The sequence below is a fragment of the Macaca mulatta genome, chromosome 16 (assembly GCF_049350105.2).
Source record: "Macaca mulatta isolate MMU2019108-1 chromosome 16, T2T-MMU8v2.0, whole genome shotgun sequence".
Lineage (NCBI taxonomy): Eukaryota > Metazoa > Chordata > Mammalia > Primates > Cercopithecidae > Macaca > Macaca mulatta.
In genome coordinates, this window is record NC_133421.1 from 88,178,344 (window position 1) to 88,196,675 (window position 18,332).

Sequence of the window (18,332 nt, forward strand, 5' to 3'; positions counted from 1 at the left end):
AATGAAGGACTGACACGTGCAACCACATGCATGACCCCTAAAAACATGCTAAGTAAAGGCCAGGCGCGGTGGCTCCCTCCTGTAATCCCAGCACTTTGGGAGGCCAAGGCAGGTGGATCACCTGAGGTCAGGAGTTCGAGATCATCCTGGCCAACATGGGGAACCCCATCTCTACTAAAAATACAAAAATTAGCCAGGCGTGGTGATGTGTGCCTGTAATCCCAGCTACTTGGGAGGCTGAGGCAGGAGAATCACTTGAACAGGAGGCAGAGGCTGCAGTGAGCAGAGATTGCACCACTGGACTCCAGCCTGGACGACAGAGCAAGACTCCGTCTCAAAAAACAAACAAAAAATGCTGAGTAAAAAGAGCCAGACACAAAAAGACACATGTTGCTTGATTCTATTCAGAGGAAATGTCCAGAATAGGCAAATCCACAGACACAGAAAGCAGACTAGTGGGTGTCCAGGGCTCAGGAGGGAGGGGGAATGAAGAAGAACAGTGGGTGTCCAGGGCTCAGGAGGGAGGGGGAATGAAGAAGAACAGTGGGTGTGGGGCTTCCTTTCGGGGTGCTGAAAATGTGCAACTGGACAGATGTGTTTGTACAACATTGTGAGTGTACTAAATGCTCTTGAATTGTGAACTTTAATATGGTTAATTTTATGTTGTGTGAATTTCGTGTGAATTTTTAAAGGTAACGCAGTCCCAAGATTTGCAAAATGCCTAAGAACAGAAAGAAGAAAGACATCACCTCCAAGCCTCACCGTCTGGAGGTGATCACTGATAAAACGGTGGCGGAGATGTTCCTAATGGGGATGTGGCCCCTTTCCAGTCTTTCCTCGGGATCTGGGGGCTCCTTCCCTCCAGTCGGCATTTTGTCAAAGCCCCTGCTGCTTACCATGGAAGCAAAGGGCATTCCGGGCGTCTTCCCTACATGCACATGCCCAGGCCTCGGGCCCGAACATGTTTACCTGGCTCAAGCCACGCAGATGGAAACAACTCACTTTCCCTTTTTAATTGTGTTCCTGCCCAGTAGAGGGTCCAGCACGGGGTCCACGGTTTCGCCGATGTTCTCAATGAGCAAGGTGTCCCCTTCCGAGATGGCCTGCTCGATGACATCCAGGTAGCTGCGGGCACAGCACGGAAGCTGGTTCACGGCAGAGGGCCTCGTGATGGAGCGGTGCGCGCACGCGCCGACCAGCAGCCCCTGCCCTCCGAGCGAGATGGCGCCAAGCGAGTGGTGACCTAGGAGCCCACAACTTGTTCCCAACAGCTCACCCTTTCCTGAAAGGAGCTGAGGGGCTTCTTTGTAAACTGCCCCTGTGCTCTTATGGGAGTGGAGATGAAAATGTAAAGTTTTGCTTTGTTTTGTTTTTTGAGACAGGGTCTCATTCTCTCACCCAGGCTGGAGTGCAGTGGCGTGAGCAGGGTTCACTGCAACCTTGACCTCCCAGGCTCAAGTGATCCTCCCATCTCAGCCTCCTGAATAGCTGGAACTACAGGACTACAGGACTACAGGACTACAGGACTACAGGACTACAGGACTACAGGCTCATACCACCACACCCAACTAGGTTTTTTTTTTTATTATTTGGAGAGATGAGGTCTCACTATGTTGCCCAGGCCAGTCTCAAACTCCTGAGCTCAAGCAATCCTCCTGCCTTGGCCTCCCCAACAGAGTGCTGAGATTACACGGATGAGCCACTGCGCCCGGCCTGGAAGCAGCTTTGAGTAGCTTTATGGCCACAGAGGCAAATGTTTTCATAGCCACACGCCATTGGATTTTCCAGCACTGCTAGGAAGACAGGGCGTCACTGTACCTGTGTCGTTTAACAGCCATTGTTTCTCATCTGTGATGAGAACACAGACCACAAGACCCAAGAACGTGACCACCTCAAGCCTCCAGCCAGCAAATGGCCAAGTGGGAGGCAACCCCCGGCCTGAGCCTCCGTCTCACTCTCCTTTCCCTGCAGGAGCAGCGGGTGATGGGGACAGGGGAAGGGAAAAGAGCTCCTAATTTCATTCTTTACTACTGCTGCTGTTCCCCGGGGTCAAATTTAAAACCTGTGGGCTAGTACTTATATTTAAAGACCCACCCATCCATGGAACCAATTTGAAATGCCTAAGGCATGCTTCCAAGCAGTGGGGGGCTTTGGTCCAGGTCCTGCGCCTGCCTGCACACACCTCTTCTGTCCCAGGCGGATGGCTTTCAGTTCACTGCTGTATTTGTTTTTGATCCACTTGATTCCTTGGAGCTGGGCGTCCACAATCAGCGGCCACCGCTCAGTGTTGCACAGGATGGTGGCATTCTCGGTGGACATGCGGTCGCTGGGGAGGCCCTGGTTGTTCCAGGTGGCCACGTCCGCATCATCTGTCAGCAGGCTCAAGGGATCCAGGCCATTTGTGATCGGGATGGGGACCTGCCCAGGGAGGCACACTTTCTTAGAAGGGGTGATGCGACCTTATTACTAGAGAACAGCTCTCCAAATCATGCTGTGTCTGGTGCTGCGGTTAGGGGTGGACCAGCCGGACGACCTGGGAGAAGCCAGCCATTTCCATCACTCTGGACAGAGCAGCTTTGTAACTCGGCCAGAAACGACGTCAGCACAGCAACACTGGGCCATGTTCTTTTTTTTTGCCCCCAGACAGAGTCTTACTCTGTCACCCAGGCTGGAGTGCAGTGGCGTGATCCTGGCCCACTGTAACCTCTGCCTCTCGAGTTCAAGAGATTCTCCTGACTTAGCCTCCCAGGTAGTTGGGATTACAGGTGCCCACCAACACACCCAGCTAATTTTTGTAGTTTTAGTAGAGACGAGGTTTTACCATGTTGGCCAGGCTGGTTTTGAACTCCTGACCTCAGGTGATCCGCCCGCCTTGGCGTCCCCAAAGTGCTGGGATTACAGATGTGAGCCACCACGCCCAGCCTAATTTTTGTATTTTTAATAGAGATGGGGTTTCACCATGTTGGCCAGGCTGGTCTTGAACTCCTGACCTCAGGTGATCTACCCACCTCAGCCTCCCAAAGTGCTGGGATTACAGGCGTGAGCCACCGCGCAATGCCACTGGGCTACATTCTTATCCCCAAAGGGGCCTGAGCCTCATCACAGAAGTCAAGGTGCCGTGTGGCTGGTTCTGCCCTGCTGGGACCTCCCCAGATTTCCTGAGTGATGAATAGGACTCCACTTTTTTTTTTTTTTTTTTTTTTAAAAGACTAGGTCTTGCTCTATCACCCAGGCTGGATTGCAGTGGTGCGATCTCTGCTCACTGCAACCTCCGCCTCCAAGGTTCAAGCGGTTCTCCTGCCTCAGCCTCCCCAGTAGCTGGGATTAAGGCGCTCCCCACCACATCTGGCTAATTTTTTTTTTTTGTATGCTTAATAGAGATGGGGTTTCACCATGTTGGCCAGGTGGCTCATGAACTCCTGGCCTCAAGTAATCCGTCCGCCTCGGCATCCCAAAGTGCTGGCATTACAGTCGTGAGCCACCGCGCCTGGCCAGGACTCCACTCCTTACCTTTAAGTTATGTATGTAAGGGATCCAGAATTTCTCCATCAGCTCATTCCGGTATTTCTTGGTGAAGTAGCCCACGTAGGACACGAAGGCAGAGATGAGCAGGACGTCCCCACACAGTGTGACCCCCTGGCTCCTGAAGTTCTCCACAGACTCAGCCCAGCGGACATTTTCCGATGCTAATCCCCCCACCAGCCTGAAGCGGAACGAGAGAGAATAAAACATATTTGCATCGGTGAAAGGACTGGACCAGACAAGCCTCCACCTCTGCACCTCTGTGAATCTTCAGAGTTTCCCGTTGGCACCTGGCTCAGTGGCTCAACGATGAAAATGCTTTTGGGGAGTTTTGGGGAGGAAATGCTTTAGAGAAGCCCAAATCGTGTTTCTTGGCTGAGCGTGGTGGCTCACGCCTGTAATCGCAGCACTTTGGGAGGATGAGGCAGGTGGATCACCTGAGGAATTTGAGACCACTCCGGCCAACATGGTGAAACCCCATCTCTACTAAAAATATAAAAATTAGCTGGGCGTGGTGGCGTGCATCTGTGGCCCCAGCTACTCAGGAGACTGAGGCACAAGAATTACCCGGGAGATGGAGGTTGCAGTGAGCCAAGATCATGCCACGCACTGCAGCCTGGGTGACGGAGTGAGACTCTGTCTCCAAAAAAAATTAAAAAAAAAAAAAAAAAGAAAAAGACATGCAGGATGTCAAGGCTCAGAATGAAAACAAGCACAGGAAATACCTCATTGATAATTTTTATATTAGTTACCTGTTGAAATAATATCTTGGATATTTGGGGTTAAATAAAATTATAACTATTTCTTTGTACTTAAAAATGTTTTTTTGTAGAGATGGGGTGTCACTATGTTGCTCAGGCTGGTTTCAAACTTTCAAACTCCCACCTCAGCCCTCCAAGTGCTGGGACTACAGGTGTGCACCGCCATGCCTTTTTTTTTTTTTTTTTAGACAGTTTCACTCCTGTTGCCCAGGCTGGAGTACAATGGCACAATCTTGGCTCACTGCAACCTCCACCTCCTGGGTTCAAGTGATTCTCTTGCCTCAGCCTCCCAAATAGCTGGGATAACAGGCGCCCGCCACCACACCCAGCTAATTTTTCTATTTTTAGTAGAGATGGGGTTTCACCATGTTGGCCAGGCTGGTCTTGAACGCTGAGCCACCATGCCCAGCTTGCCTGGCTAGTTTTGGTATTTTTAGTAAGATGGGGTTTCATCATGTTGGCCAGGCTGGTCTTGAACGCTGACCTCCAGTGATCCACCTGCCTCAGCCTCCCAAACTGCTGGGATTACAGGCATGAGCCACTGCACCCAGCCAGCCTCTGTACTTTTTAAATGTGGCTGCTGGAAAAGTTAAGGTGACACATCCACATCTGGCATTATGTCCCTAGTGGACGACACTACTCTGGAGTCCCAAACCGTGATGTAATCCGTGAAATGACTGTCTGCTGGCTGCAAAGTGACCCTGGAAGCCACGTGGTGGGTGACAGTGGGTTATGACCAAGTAATGCCCCTGGAGCAAGCCCCGTGGGGCCCAGTGTCCCAGGCCAGCGTGGGTTACTTGGAACCACGCGATAGGTCATATTTTGTGGAGGCCCCTGACTATGCAGGAGGCCAAGGTTTATCCTAATTACTTTGAGCTCAAGAAGTCAAAGTGGCAACCTGGCTGCTTCCACCTGGACTTCCTCCTCTTCCTCCCAAGGCAGTTGTGTGGGCTTGTCCCTTTTCAGGGGTCTGAGAGCAGGAGGGTGGTCTCGGGGAGGAGCCAATACCTGTTCGCCAGTAAGATCACCCTGTTCGTGGCATCGGCCTCCTGCTGACACTTGATTTTCTCAGCCGTTGCTTTTTCAAACGCTGAGGTTAGGTTGCTCAGGTTGGCGTTAAGTTCCTGCAAAACCAAGTTGGAAAGCTGCTGGAAAACCCCACGAGGCATCTGTAGCACGCTGCAGCGGCAGCAGGGCTGGGTCCTGTGAGCATTGAGTGTCTAAGAGGCTCCCATAAAGGCTGAGAGCCCTCTGGAGCATGGAGGCCAAGGACACCAAGCAGCTCCCGGCACCGTCTGGCCCCTGCCTCTGCCTGCATCCTCTCACGCTGCTGAATAATTCACGACGGCGCGCCGTGCCAACCCATTTTAAACAGAGATATTGACCGGCAGCGCAAGCAAGTGGCTCTGGTGTTTCACAGAGACGGGAGCGAGCCGGCACTTACGGCAATCTTGTTTTTGATCCGGGACAGCTTCTCTTGCGCCTCTGCCAGCTCTGCATTAGCCTCCTCCAAGGCCTGCCTCTTGGGCGCCACGTCGCAGTAGACCTCGTAGAAGCGGACGATGTTGATGCACCAGGAGCAGAGGCCGGCGGCGGCCGTGGACTTGGAGCGGATGAACTCGGGGTCGAACGTCGGGTTGCCTTGGTAGGGCCTAGCGAGAGAACACCAGTGGGCCGGAGTCGTCACCCTGTCCTGCTCCGGCAAAATGGGCCCAGAGAGGCTGAGTGTCTTGCCCAGGGTGGCACAGCTCTGGAGGGGCAACGCTGGGATTCACACAGTCAGGCTGGCCCTAGAGGCCATGCCCCACTGGCTCCACTCTGCCACTCCCATTGCCCCACAGTGGCATTGCCCAGTTTTCCAAGTCGGGCACCAGGAGACTAAAACTATAAGGTTAAGAGGGATGAGACGCAGAAGAGATGATGTGGCAGGTGTTATACTTTGGGGGATGGTACAGTGACCAAGAAAAATGCCCATAGGTGCAGCTTAGGCACTGTAGAAACTAGTGTTTTTAAAAATGACACCAACATCATTACATATGAACTGAACTGCCTGCAGAAAGAAATCTGAATGGATAATTCAAAATGTTCATTGAAACGTGATTGAAATTGAGGTTGGGAACAGAGCCCATCATTTCTCGCTCTGGTCTACTTATGCTTTGTGTAGGCTAATATTAAAATGAGCGTGCATCTCCCAGACACACACCACACCGTGTGGGCAGGGAACAGTGCAGAAGCTTGTGGGGTGATAGGAGGAGGCATTTATTGAGGCCTCATTTATAACAGCAAAACAAAAACAGCCTAAATACTCAATGAAGCAGGAAGTGCTAAGTAAATTATGATTCCCGTGTGGTAAGATCATACATACAAAAGTTAAGAAAATCATATTTATTGGGTTTTTTTTTTTTTTTGGAGACAGGGTCTCACTGTGTCGCCCAGACTGGAGTGCAGTGGTGTGATCACGGCTCATGGCAGCCTTATCCTCCTAGGCTCAAGTGATCCTCCCACCTTAGCCTCCTGAATAGCTGGGACTATAGGCACATACCACCACGACTGGCTAATTTTAATTTTTTTTTGTCAAGACGGGGTCCTCTTTGTTGCCCAGGCTGGTCTCGAACTCCTGGGCTCAGGTGGTTCTCCTGCTTTGGCCTCTCAAAATGCTGGGATTAAAGATTAAAGGTGTGGGCCACCGTACCCAGCCTTGAAGTGTTTTATTGTTTTTGTTTTTGAGATGGAGTCTCACTCTGTTGCCCAGGCTGGAGTGCAGTGGTGTGATCTTGGCTCACTGCAAGCTCCACCTCCCAGGTTCAAGTGATTGTTATGCCTCAGCCTCCCGAGTAGCTGGGACTACGGGCATGCACCACCGTGCCTGGCTAAGAAGTGTTTTTAATAACATAGGGAAAAGTGTTGGTTTTTTTTTTTCTTTTTGGTGTGATAATATTAAGTAAAAAAAGCGGAATAAATATATGTGTACAGTATTATCTTTTCTTTTTGAGATGGAATCTCACTATGTTGCCCAGGCTGGGTGCAATGGCGTGATCTCGGCTCACTACAACCTCTGACTCCTGAATTCAAACGATTCCCCTGCCTCAGCCTCCTGAGTAGCTGGGATTACAGGCATGCGCCACCACACCGGGCTAATTTTTGTATTTTTAGTAGAAACGGGGTTTCACCATGTTGGCCAGGCTGATCTCAAACTCCTAACCTCATGATCCCCCTGCCTAGGCCTCCCGAAGTCCTGAGATTACAGGTGTGAGTCACAGCGCCCAGCCCAGTATTATTTCAACTATATATTAAAAAACAAAAACAAACAAAAAAAAACCTTAGAGAAAAGACGGAAAAGAAATAGATCAAATGTTGATTGGCGGTGGCACACCCTGGTGTAGCCCTCCAGGCGTTCTTGTTGGTTTCTCTTATACTTTATTCTTTACTTACAAGATGTCTCGCAGCAGTCCCACCCTCTTCCTCCCACATGGAGCTGAGAGGTTTTGGGGTCCTAGCTGCGGTCACTGGGGTCTGGTCTTTCTCAGTCTGGGCACCCTGAAGTTGGCGTCCTAGGGGATGGCCAGTGAGGAGCCACACGGGGTGGGGAACAGGCTGGGCACTTACAGAGTGGAGCACCCCAAATGCCAACGTGTTGACATTTATGGGATGAAAGGCAGAGTCCCCATGGCACCCTTCCCAAGTCCCATGGCTCATCCCAGAAGGAGCCATTGCCAGTCCTGCCCCTCCAGATGTAGGACCTTTACAGTCAGGCCAGCAAAAGAAAGATGCATGGCAGAGCCCCAGGCCTGTGGCCACTCGCTGTGCGTGCCTGTGTGCATGTGTGTGCGCACATGTGCATCTGTGCACATGTATATTTTGTGTGTACTGCATTCATGTGTACACATGTTCATGTGTGCATGCATGTGCATGCTTGTGTGTGTACATGTGTATGTGAGCACATGTGCGTGCACTTTCTGTGCACTGCATTCATATGTACATATGTGCATGCATGTTTGTGCTTATATGTACACGTGTGCGCATGTATGTTTTGTATGCGTGCACTGCATTCACGTGTACATGTGTGCACACGTGATTATGTATACATGTGTATGTGTGCACATGTGTGCATTTTTAATGTGTGCATGTGTGCATTGCATTTGTGCTCACATGTATTCATGTGTGCAATACATGTGCTCATGTGGTCAGCTGCTCTCACAGGGGCTGACCTCTGCGGGGCCTGGCCGGCCTCTCTCAGACCTGTGGCCTGAGGGTTCCCACTGCTGAGCTTGTCAGCTGTGTTCTTGGGGTGCTGTATGGGGAAGGGGTTGCCTAGATTTTGAGCCACAGGCCCCAGAAGCCTGAGGCCACACTTCACCCTCAGCACCCTGCCTTGGCCTGATGGAGAATCGGAGGGAAGCCCCGGCCGCAAGGCCCAGCCCCGACTCACTTGAAGGCCTTCAGGCAGGCCTCGGGGATGTGCTCCTTGTCGAACTTCTTCAGGGAGTCTAGGAAGGTGTCCACCTTGCCCATCATGATCTTGGCCGCCTTCCAGCTCTTGTCCTTGGGGATCCTGCCCCCAGGTGCGGTCAGAATCATGACGGCGGCGGTGACGTTGACCACGGCATCTGGGGGGGACCCGAAGGACTTCAGCTCTGTCAGGTTGTTCTGCAAACGACAGACAGGATGGGTCCGACGGGAGTTTGGACTGGGTCCTCGGCGATGCCCCAAGGAAGCCGCCGTGAGCGCGTCACCACCCATGCCAGCAGTGAAGGCCGCTTCCTCTCCACCCAGGCCAGGGGTCCCCTTTCTTTCCCTCCCCCTTTACCTTATTCAGAGTGTCCAGAGCCTCCTGGGCTGCCAGTAGGGCCGGTTCTGCTTTGGCCAGATCCGTTTCACAGGCCTTTTGCTTCTCGGTGACATTCTGGAAGGAAGATGGACAGGAGAGGTTACTGCAGGTCTGTCCATCTACCTGTGGGGGCGTGTACGTGCATGTGTGTATGTGTGTGCATGCATGTGTGTGCATGAGTATATGTGTGCATGTGTGTGCATGTATGTGTATGTGCATGCGTGTATGTGCATATGTGCATGTGTAGGCAGCAGTGGTGAGGGGCGGCCCAGGCCCCAGCAGGTCTGAGCTCCACAAAAGAGGCTGCCCCTCTGGCTACCACTCACATTTGCTGCGTTTGCTGACTGAGCTCCTTTGCCAACATCCTTCCGTGTGTACTTGGCCCCTGTCTGGAGCCCACCATCCTCCCTGCCTCCTCTGCTCTGCCCCACAGCGCTCAGGGCAGAATGAGCAATGCCTTGGCAGTTGGGTGGGATTCTTGAGTTCCAAGATGGGAGGGGAAATCCAGGGGCCACCCAGACCACCCTGACTTTGCAGTCTTATTGTTTCTGGGGCTGTTTCATAATCCATCCAAAATGGAACATCTCAGAGTATATAGCTTACCCCCCGCCCCAAGAAAGTAGCAACTCCTTCATCCATGCACATACTCATTCATTCACTCAGGAGACAGTGGGCAATGACTGGAACGCTCTTAAATAATTACCCAGACGTGGGACTGACGACAAAAAAAGCACCCAGGGAGGGGTGATGAGAAGCTACACCACTGATGCTGTGACCTTCAGGCTCCAAAGATGATGAAGACACTCCCCCTAAGCAGTGGTTCTCAACCTCAGCCACCCCCAAAACCAGCAAGGAGCCCACCCGAGGCCAGTAACGTCCTACCTTCTGTGGCGGGGGTAGGGGGGTCTGGTGCCGCACGTTTGAGGACCAGGCTCCAGCCAGGTCTTCTCAACCCCTCCCATGCTCATGCATCTCAGGCATTTCGTTAACATGCAGGCCCTATTGAGCAGAGCTAAGCTGGGGCCCGAGAGCCTGCATTTCTCACAAGCTCCTGGTGAGGCTGCCACCGTGGGCTGAGGGCTGAATGTTGAGGAGCTCGGCTACAGGGATGGGCGTTACTTCTAAGGAAAGCCTGCCTCTGAGTGGGGGTCCTCACCTGGGAGAGACTCCTCCTTCGGGGTCCCACTGGTTTAGGAACCTTGTCCTTCTATGTAAGTCTCAGCCTTTCCTATGCCTGTCGGTGGCACCTGAACGCATGGGGAAGCTCAGGAGGCCTGGCCAGCGCAGCAGCCGTCCTGAGGCCACGCTGGGCTGCCTTCACCTACCTTATTGATGACCTCGACCTTGACTTCTTCCTCGTCAGCAATGGCCTTCTCTTTGCTGACCTTCTCGGTCTCGACGCCGACCACCTGGATCAGTTTATCTGCACTCTCATTCTTCTGCTTGAGCTCAGCCTCCTGAATCGCCAGCTTCGCTTTCAAGTCATCCACCTGGGGAAGGAGAAACCAAGAAACAGCAAGCGTGGGCCGCAGCCAACATACGCCGCCCTGCACTGGGCAGACGAGGGGTGGGAGCCACAGAGGGGCAGAACGGCAGGGCTGTGTCTTACGACTCCCAGTGACTCGGTTTGGAGAGTCTTTTCAATATCTTAAAAGCAGGTATTGAGCTCTGACTGTGTACACAGGTCACAAGTATGAGACATTCCTGGTGCTCAAAGGAGTTGGCAAGGTGACTGAAAAGAAAAATATCAGCTGCAGCCCGGGCAACATAGTGAGACCCTGTCTGTATAAATAATAATAAAAAATATAGCCAGGCATGGTGGCCTGCACCTGTGGTCCCAGCTACCTGGGAGGCTGAGGTGGGAGGATCGCTTGAGCCCAGGAAGTTGAGGCTGCAGTGAGCCATGATCGCACCACTGCATTCCAGCTTGGATGACAGAGCGAGACTCTGTCTCAAATGCCAGCTGAGTTGCAGTGCTGAGCAGGGCTGGCCAGGGCCTCTCCAGGCTGGTGGGAGAGTGACAGCGAGAGTTTGTGGGGGGGGGCAGGGGTGCGAAAGCTCCCCCGGAAGCGAATGGGAGGCGCCAGTCTGTTCACAACTCCAGCAGGGAGGTGGCAGCTGTTTTCAGGCCCCCTCACAGGTGTCAGTGGTGGGCAATAAAGATGAAGGACTGGGACTGCATGATGGAGGAGGTCTGAAGCAGGCAGAACCCTTACATATCAACACAGCATGAAGGAAAGGATCCAGGGAGGCTTTTGAGCCGGGCACCATGGTATGAATGGCACTTATGAATGAACAGATGCATATTTATTGACCACATTGGGCATGATGATCAAATCTCACCACACATGGGGCAGGTGCCATCCCCTGTGTAATGTGCCCTCTTTATGATCAACATTGTGAAAGTATTTTGAGCCTGTTTTTTCGTTACGACAAGTATACTAACCCTGGCCTAGGAGTGAATGCTTCTCAAAGGCAGGAGGCTCATCTTACTTTCGGCAGTGCTGAGCCCCGGTGTGACCAGCCCGTAGAAGCCTGTGACAGTAGCGGCTCCTGCGAGGCCTCCGGGGGACGGCACAGGAGCTGGCAGCTGGCCCCCCTCTCCTACCTGGGAAGCTGTGCTCTGCAGCTTCATCAGGCCGTTCTCCAGCCTCTCGATTTTGGCAACAAGCTCCATTCTCTTCTTGGCCAGCAGGTTCTGGTAGAGTTTGATCTGCTCCAGAAAGGTTTTGGGTGTGGTGTAGTTGTAGCGCCTCTCAGTAGCCAGGTACACCCTGGACATCTCGTTGACTGTGGTGTGCACGTAGGACATGAAGAAGCTGATGGAGGCCTTGACTTCCCGCTACAAAGAGGAGACAGCCAGTCATCCCTGGGAACCCATCCTGCAAATCAGCAAAGTGGAGCTCCCCGGACTCACCAGGAGCCCTGGACAAGGTGCCCCGAGACCAACCTCAGTGTCTTCGACTGCCCAAAGGGGCTCCTGAAAGCAACAGATCCTGGGGCTCTTGTGGGCATTGCACCATGGAAAGGTTTAGCTCAGTGCCCAGGACACAGCAGAGCTTATTATCATTATCTCTGACACACACACACATACAGGAGTTTGAGACCAACCTGGCCAACATGGTGAAACCCCATCTCTACCAAAAATATAAAAAGTTAGCCAGGTATGGGGGCGCACATGCACATACACGCACACATGCACACATATATGTGCACACACATTCACACACCTGCATCTATACATGTGCACACGCATTCACACACCTGCATCTGTACACGTGCACACGCATTCACACGCCTGCATCTATACACGTGCACACACATTCACACACCTGCATCTATACACGTGCATTCACACACCTGCATCTATACACGTGCACACGCATTCACACGCCTGCATCTATACACGTGCACACGCATTCACACACCTGTATATATACGCGTGCACATTCACAAACCTGCCTACCTGAAAAAGTATAAGGCTGAGAATATGTTTTCATATTCCAGGTAATTCTGCAAATATTTATTGTTCATTACTAAGGCTGGGTCCTGGGATTTAGAACCTCTTTCCCCAGCCCCCTGGGCCTGCCCATCTACCTGAAGGCAGGCACTGGGAGCTTTGCCCCAGAAATTGTCTCAGCAATGTTAATTTTAATTCAGGCCATTTTGAGAAGTAATGAATTCATCCAACACACACATTTCAGGATGCACATATAGTGCTGGTGATGGGGCCAATGCCTGTTTCTAGGAAGTCTCTGCCTCGGGAACTAGAAACCCAAATCTATGCTCCAAGGGACACCTCTGAGCTGCAGAGTTACTGGGAGTGGCCAGTCTCATAAATGGAAGCTCTGCTGGCAAGCAGGCTCTTTCCCCATCTTTAAAAAACTAGGAAAAAGAGAAGCCAGTTTCAGGTTTATTCTAGCCTACTTAATAACTGCATCTGTGTTCAAAAGAAGTAAGACATGGTAATAAAGGGTGGTTTATTCCAAGGGCTGCTCATGCCCCCTACTGAGTTGGTCAAAAGTGAGCCAGGGTTTACAGTTAATTTCCAGCCAAGCATTGAGCTCCAACAATGAACATGGGCACCATCTTTCATTGTTTTTTTGTGTTTTTTTTTTTTTTTGAGATGGAGTCTTGCTCTGTCGCCCAGGCTGGAGTGCAGTGGCACAATCTCGGCTCACTGAAACTTCCGCCTCCTGGGTTCAAGCGATTCTCCTGCCTTAGCCTCTGGAGTAGCTAGGATTACAGGCATGCACCACCACACCCGGCTAATTTTTTATATTTCTGGTAGAGATGGGGTTTCACCATGTTGGCCAGGTTGGTCTCGAACTCCTGACCTCAAGTGATCCGCCCGCCTTGGCCTCCCAAAGTGCTGGGATTACAGGTGTGAGCCACCACCCCCGGCCTTGGGCACCATCTTTCAATGAAGAGAGATTGCAATGATGGACCTGTCATTTCCCCTGAGGTGCACGAGGCAATGGCGTGTGCCCTTGTATATACTTATCCCAGCAAATACAGGCTCTCCAGCCAGTGCTCAAGGAAAGCTAGAAAGCCTGAGTGGCCGGATCTGTCCGCACGCTGCGTGTCCTCAGCCCTCCTGAACTGACCCTGGAGCCTTGGCCACACAGGGGCTGATTGGAAACCACCCCTCGCTGGCACAGGACTGCAGGACAATGAAACAAAAATACCCAACAGCCCACCTTGGTTTACAATTCTGATGGTTTGTTCATCGTGAATTTTTTAGCGCTAATTTTGATTTTCAAAAATATTACATTAAAACCTCACTTATCTTGATGCCTGAGGTTTCTCGTAGCCTCTTAAACATTGAGCCCAAGGTGGACGCCTCACTTGGCTCACCCTAGTCCCAGCGCCCTTCTCTCCCAGGGAGCCAGCCCTTGGACCTGTCCTTGTCCTCTGGGCTCTGCACTCTGGCAGAAGTGGCCTCAGTGACTCACCGGAATTCCCTCGGTCTCCTCCAGGAAGCGCGCACTGACGGACACCAGGGCATCTTCCGGCCACTCATGGAACCAGTCGATGGCCGTGCAGTTGACCACAGCTGGGAATTTTCTGGCTCGTACCCGCAGCACGGAGCCCACAGGGGAGAAACACAGGATCACCTGGGTGTGGGAGACAAAGATGCGCTGGCCACTGGGACTGCAGTGCTGGGGCCTAATCCATCACTCTGCAGAAAGCTCTTCCAGAAATCCACGCTCCCTGCCCGGCTCAGCCGCCCAGGGTCTGGGGAGCGCAATCCTAGTTCTGGGTTTGAAGGGCGGCGGCCGCATTGCAGTGGATAAATGCTCATCTGGCTTCGTGCCTCTGGCTAGCAGTCCCAATCCCTCCGAAAGGGGCCCTTGCCTCTCTAAAAAAAGGCCAGGCAAAGGAAGGAATGGGGAGTGGGCACCCACATTGGGCAGATGAGGCCCCAGAACCGGCCAGACTCCAAGCCCTTCAGTTCAGCAGGAAGGGTCCCCGGCTGGGCCCTGAGGGAGAGTGGCTAATTCCAAGAAAGGGCAGGGAGTCCCTGGGACCCCAGCTGGAGAAGGTGCTGTGGAGACGGGCCTCGGGGGCTCTCTGGCTAGATGAGGACCTCCCTTGTCATGGGTCTCAGCCTCCCAGCTGCCCTTGCTCTCTGGTCCCCTTTCATGGCGTAGGTGTTGCACAGATGCTGCTACTCATGGCGGTGGCTCACTGCCTGGCTGACTTTGCACCTCTCACTGCGTGATGATGTGAGGGTGTGGGACAGACCTGGCACTGGCAGGGCACCAAAGAGGATCCAGGAGCAGGCAGCGCCCATCAGGGGACACCTTTGGACAGCCCAGGAGAGCTATGGGGTTGGCACCCTGCAAAGGGCAGCACCACTGAACTCTGGAGAGGACGAGGCCAACAGATCCAAGGGGTTCTCTGTCCTACTAGGGGAGTTTAGCCTGCTTACCCTAGAGGCAGTGTCGAAAGTCAAGGTGTGGTCAGGCAGCACTTTGGGAGGCTGAGGCAGGTGGATCACCTGAGGTCAGGAGTTCTAGACTAGCCTGGCCACCATGGTGAAACCTCATCTTTACTAAAAATACAAAATTTAGCTGGGCGTGGTGGCGGGCACCTATAATCCCAGCTATTTGGGAAGCTGAAGCTGGAGAATCATTTTAACCCAGGAGGCTGAGGTTGCAGTGAGCTAAGATTGCACCATTGCATTCCGGCCTGGGCAACAAGTGAAACTCCATCTCAAATTAAAAAAAAAAAAAAAAAAAGAGATACTTAAACTAGCTGTGTGTGGGGAGCAGTCCACACAGAGTCAGCTGTCTGTCCACATCTGTGGATTTAACCAACCATGGACTGAAAATTTCTTTAAAAAAATAATACAAATAAAAATATAACAACTATTCACATAGCATTTTACATTATATTAGGTATTATAAGTAATCTAGAGATGATTTAATTAGAGGGGAGCGTGTTCAAAAATATGACACTGTTTTATATCGGGGCCTTGAGCATCCATTCCTCCGTGGATTCTGGTATCCATGGGGGTCCTGGAATCCAACCTCCTCAGATACCAAAGGACGACTGTAAGACACTTCTTTTGGCCCCAAGATACCTCTACAGACCCACGTGAAAAAGTCTCCAGGCTCTGGTTCATCAGACAGCCCCACCCCTCACACTCTCCTAACAGGATTTCACATCCCATGAAAGATCAGTCCCCCTGCTCTATGCAGAGCAAAAACCTAAACCCTGTAGGCCATGGGTGCCAAGCTGGGCTCCTGAGGCCCTGCCGAAGACGGGAGTCCCACCTTGAGCTGTCTGCGCACTTTTTCGATGAAGAATTTCCAACATGCTTCCCGAGTGTCGTTCATGCCAAGGGACTTGACTTGGGGTCGCATGGAGGAGACGATGTTCTCCACCTCATCTTCCGTAAACAGCCCAGGGATCTCTCCTGAGGCCAGCAGGTCATTAATCAGCACCAGAAACTGCTCCTCGGCCACCTGGGAGTCCGTCATCAGGAACACCGAGGGAATGTTCTTCACAGCAGCCTTTATGTACTGAGCAGCAAGGTCGACCTGGACGGAGTGAGGACATGCTTAGGGGCCTTGGTAAGAAGATCCTCAATTAGAGACATCCTCCACAATCACCCAGAGCATGGGGCCATGGGGCCATGGGGCCACCTTTTTTTTTTTCTTTGAGACGGAGTCTTGCTCTGTCGCCCAGGCTGGAGTGCAATGGTGCAGTTGCGGCTCACTGCAACCTCCGCCTCCTGGGTTCAAGCAATTCTCTTGCCTCAGCCTCCCAAGTAACTGGGATTACCAGCACACGCCGCCACGGGGACAACTTTATTTTTTCCTGAGACAGAGCTCTGTCGTCCAGGCTGGAGTGCAGTGGCATGATCTTAGCTCCCTGCAAGCTCCACCTCCCAGGTTCACGCCATTCTCCTGCCTCAGCCTCCCGAGTAGCTGGGACTACAGGCACCCACCACCACACCTGGCTAATTTTTTGTATTTTCAGTAGAGACGGGGTTTCACTGTGTTAGCCAGGATGGTCTCGATCTCCTGACCTTGTGATCTGCCTGCCTTGGCCTCCCAAAGTGCTGGAATTACAGGTGTGAGCCACCGCCCTCAGCCCATGGGGCCGACTTTCTAAGAAACATAGGCCAGGTGCGGTGGCTCATGCTTGTAATCCTAAGGCTTGGGGAGGCCGAGGTGGGAGGATCGACTGAGGCCAGGAGCTCAAGACCAGCCTGAGCAACACAGCAAGACTTTGTCTCCAAGGAAAAGAGAAAAAGAAGGGTCCTGGAGACCCAAAACCTTGAACAGAGCACAGCCAGGTTCACAGCAGCCATCAGGACAACCCAAGTGTCCAACCATGCGTGAACAGGTACATAAAACATTGGTCCATCTGTGTAACGGAATATGATGCAGTCTTAAAAAGGGAGGAAATTCTGACACGTGCTATAGCATGGACAGACCTTCAGGACATGACGCTGAGTAAAATAAGCCAGACATGAAGGGACAAATACTGTGTGATTCCACTTACATGAGGTCCCTAGAGTAGTCAAAGTCAGGGGCAGAAAGAAGAATGGAGATTGCCAGGGGCGGGGCTGGGGGAATGGGGACTTGTTGTTTAAAGGAGACAGAGCTTCTGTTTGGGAAGATGAAAGGGTCCTGGAGAGGGATAGTGGTGACGGTCACACAACAGCGTGAATGTGCTTCATGCCACTGAACTAGATGTTAAAGGTGATGAAAATGTCTTACTTTTTTACTCTTTTTCTTTTTTTTGAGACAGAGTCTTGCTCTGTTGCCCAGGCTGGAGTGCAGTGTCGCGATCTCAGCTCACTGCAACCTCTGCCTCCCAGGTTCAAGGAGTTCTCCTGCCTCAGCCTCCCAAGGGATTACAGGCGCGTGCCACTATGCCCGGCTAATTTTTGTATTTTTGGTAGAGACAGGGTTTCACCATGTCACCCAGGCTGGTCTTGAACTCCTGACCTCAAGTGATCTGCCCACCTCAGCCTCCCAAAGTGCCAGGGTTATAGGTGTGAGCCACCGTGTCCAGCCGAAAATGTCTTACTCTATTTGTTTTGGAAAAAAAATAAAAATAAAAAAAATAAAAAAAACAGGCCGGACACAGTGGCTCACGCCTGTAATCCCAGCATTTTGGAAGGTCGAGGCGGGTGGATCACCTGAGGTCAGGAGTTCAAGACCACCTGGCCAACATGGTGAAACCTCATCTCTACAAAAAATACAACAATTAGCCATGCGTCATGGTGCACACCTGTAATCCCAGGTACTTGGGAGGCTGAGGTATGAGACTCACTTGAACCCAGGAGATGGAGGTTGCAGTGAGCTGAGATTGTGCCATTGCACTCCAGCCTGGGCAACAGAGTGAGACTCTATCTCAAAAAAAAGGAAATAAATAACAGTGAAAATGGTCAATTTTTATACTATGTATATTTTACCACACATGCAAAAGGAAAGAAAAAAATCTTAAATGGAGACCTTAAGAGGCCCTGAATAAATATACTGCAGGCTTGGACTGGGAGCCTTAACAGTCAACCCCCTTTCAGAGTCATCCAGAGCAGGATTTAAGGACAGGGCGACAAGATGATTTCACAGGAATTTTGCAAGAATAAATGAAAAGTTTTTTTTTTTTTTTAAGCATGTTACAGAGCAGTAGGAATAGCTTGTTATTTTTGAATATGCCATTTCCATGTATATATATGTTCAGAAACGCCTGCCAGG

The 18,332-nt window shown here is 51.7% G+C and overlaps 1 protein-coding gene across 1 annotated transcript in view; it reads right to left on the reverse strand.

Annotated features, from left to right (window-relative positions):
• The window catches only part of DNAH17 (dynein axonemal heavy chain 17), a 150,931-nt gene that overhangs the window by 31,404 nt on the left and 101,195 nt on the right, over positions 1–18,332 (reverse strand). Inside the window, exons 55-65 of the mRNA XM_077973073.1 lie at positions 15,894–16,160; positions 14,067–14,228; positions 11,720–11,953; positions 10,437–10,601; positions 9,091–9,186; positions 8,713–8,930; positions 5,728–5,935; positions 5,292–5,407; positions 3,511–3,703; positions 2,183–2,418; positions 1,003–1,125 (exon numbers count right to left, since the gene is read on the reverse strand). Coding sequence (XP_077829199.1) covers positions 1,003–1,125; positions 2,183–2,418; positions 3,511–3,703; positions 5,292–5,407; positions 5,728–5,935; positions 8,713–8,930; positions 9,091–9,186; positions 10,437–10,601; positions 11,720–11,953; positions 14,067–14,228; positions 15,894–16,160 — 2,018 coding nt within the window. The remainder of the gene's footprint in view (positions 1–1,002; positions 1,126–2,182; positions 2,419–3,510; positions 3,704–5,291; positions 5,408–5,727; positions 5,936–8,712; positions 8,931–9,090; positions 9,187–10,436; positions 10,602–11,719; positions 11,954–14,066; positions 14,229–15,893; positions 16,161–18,332) is intronic.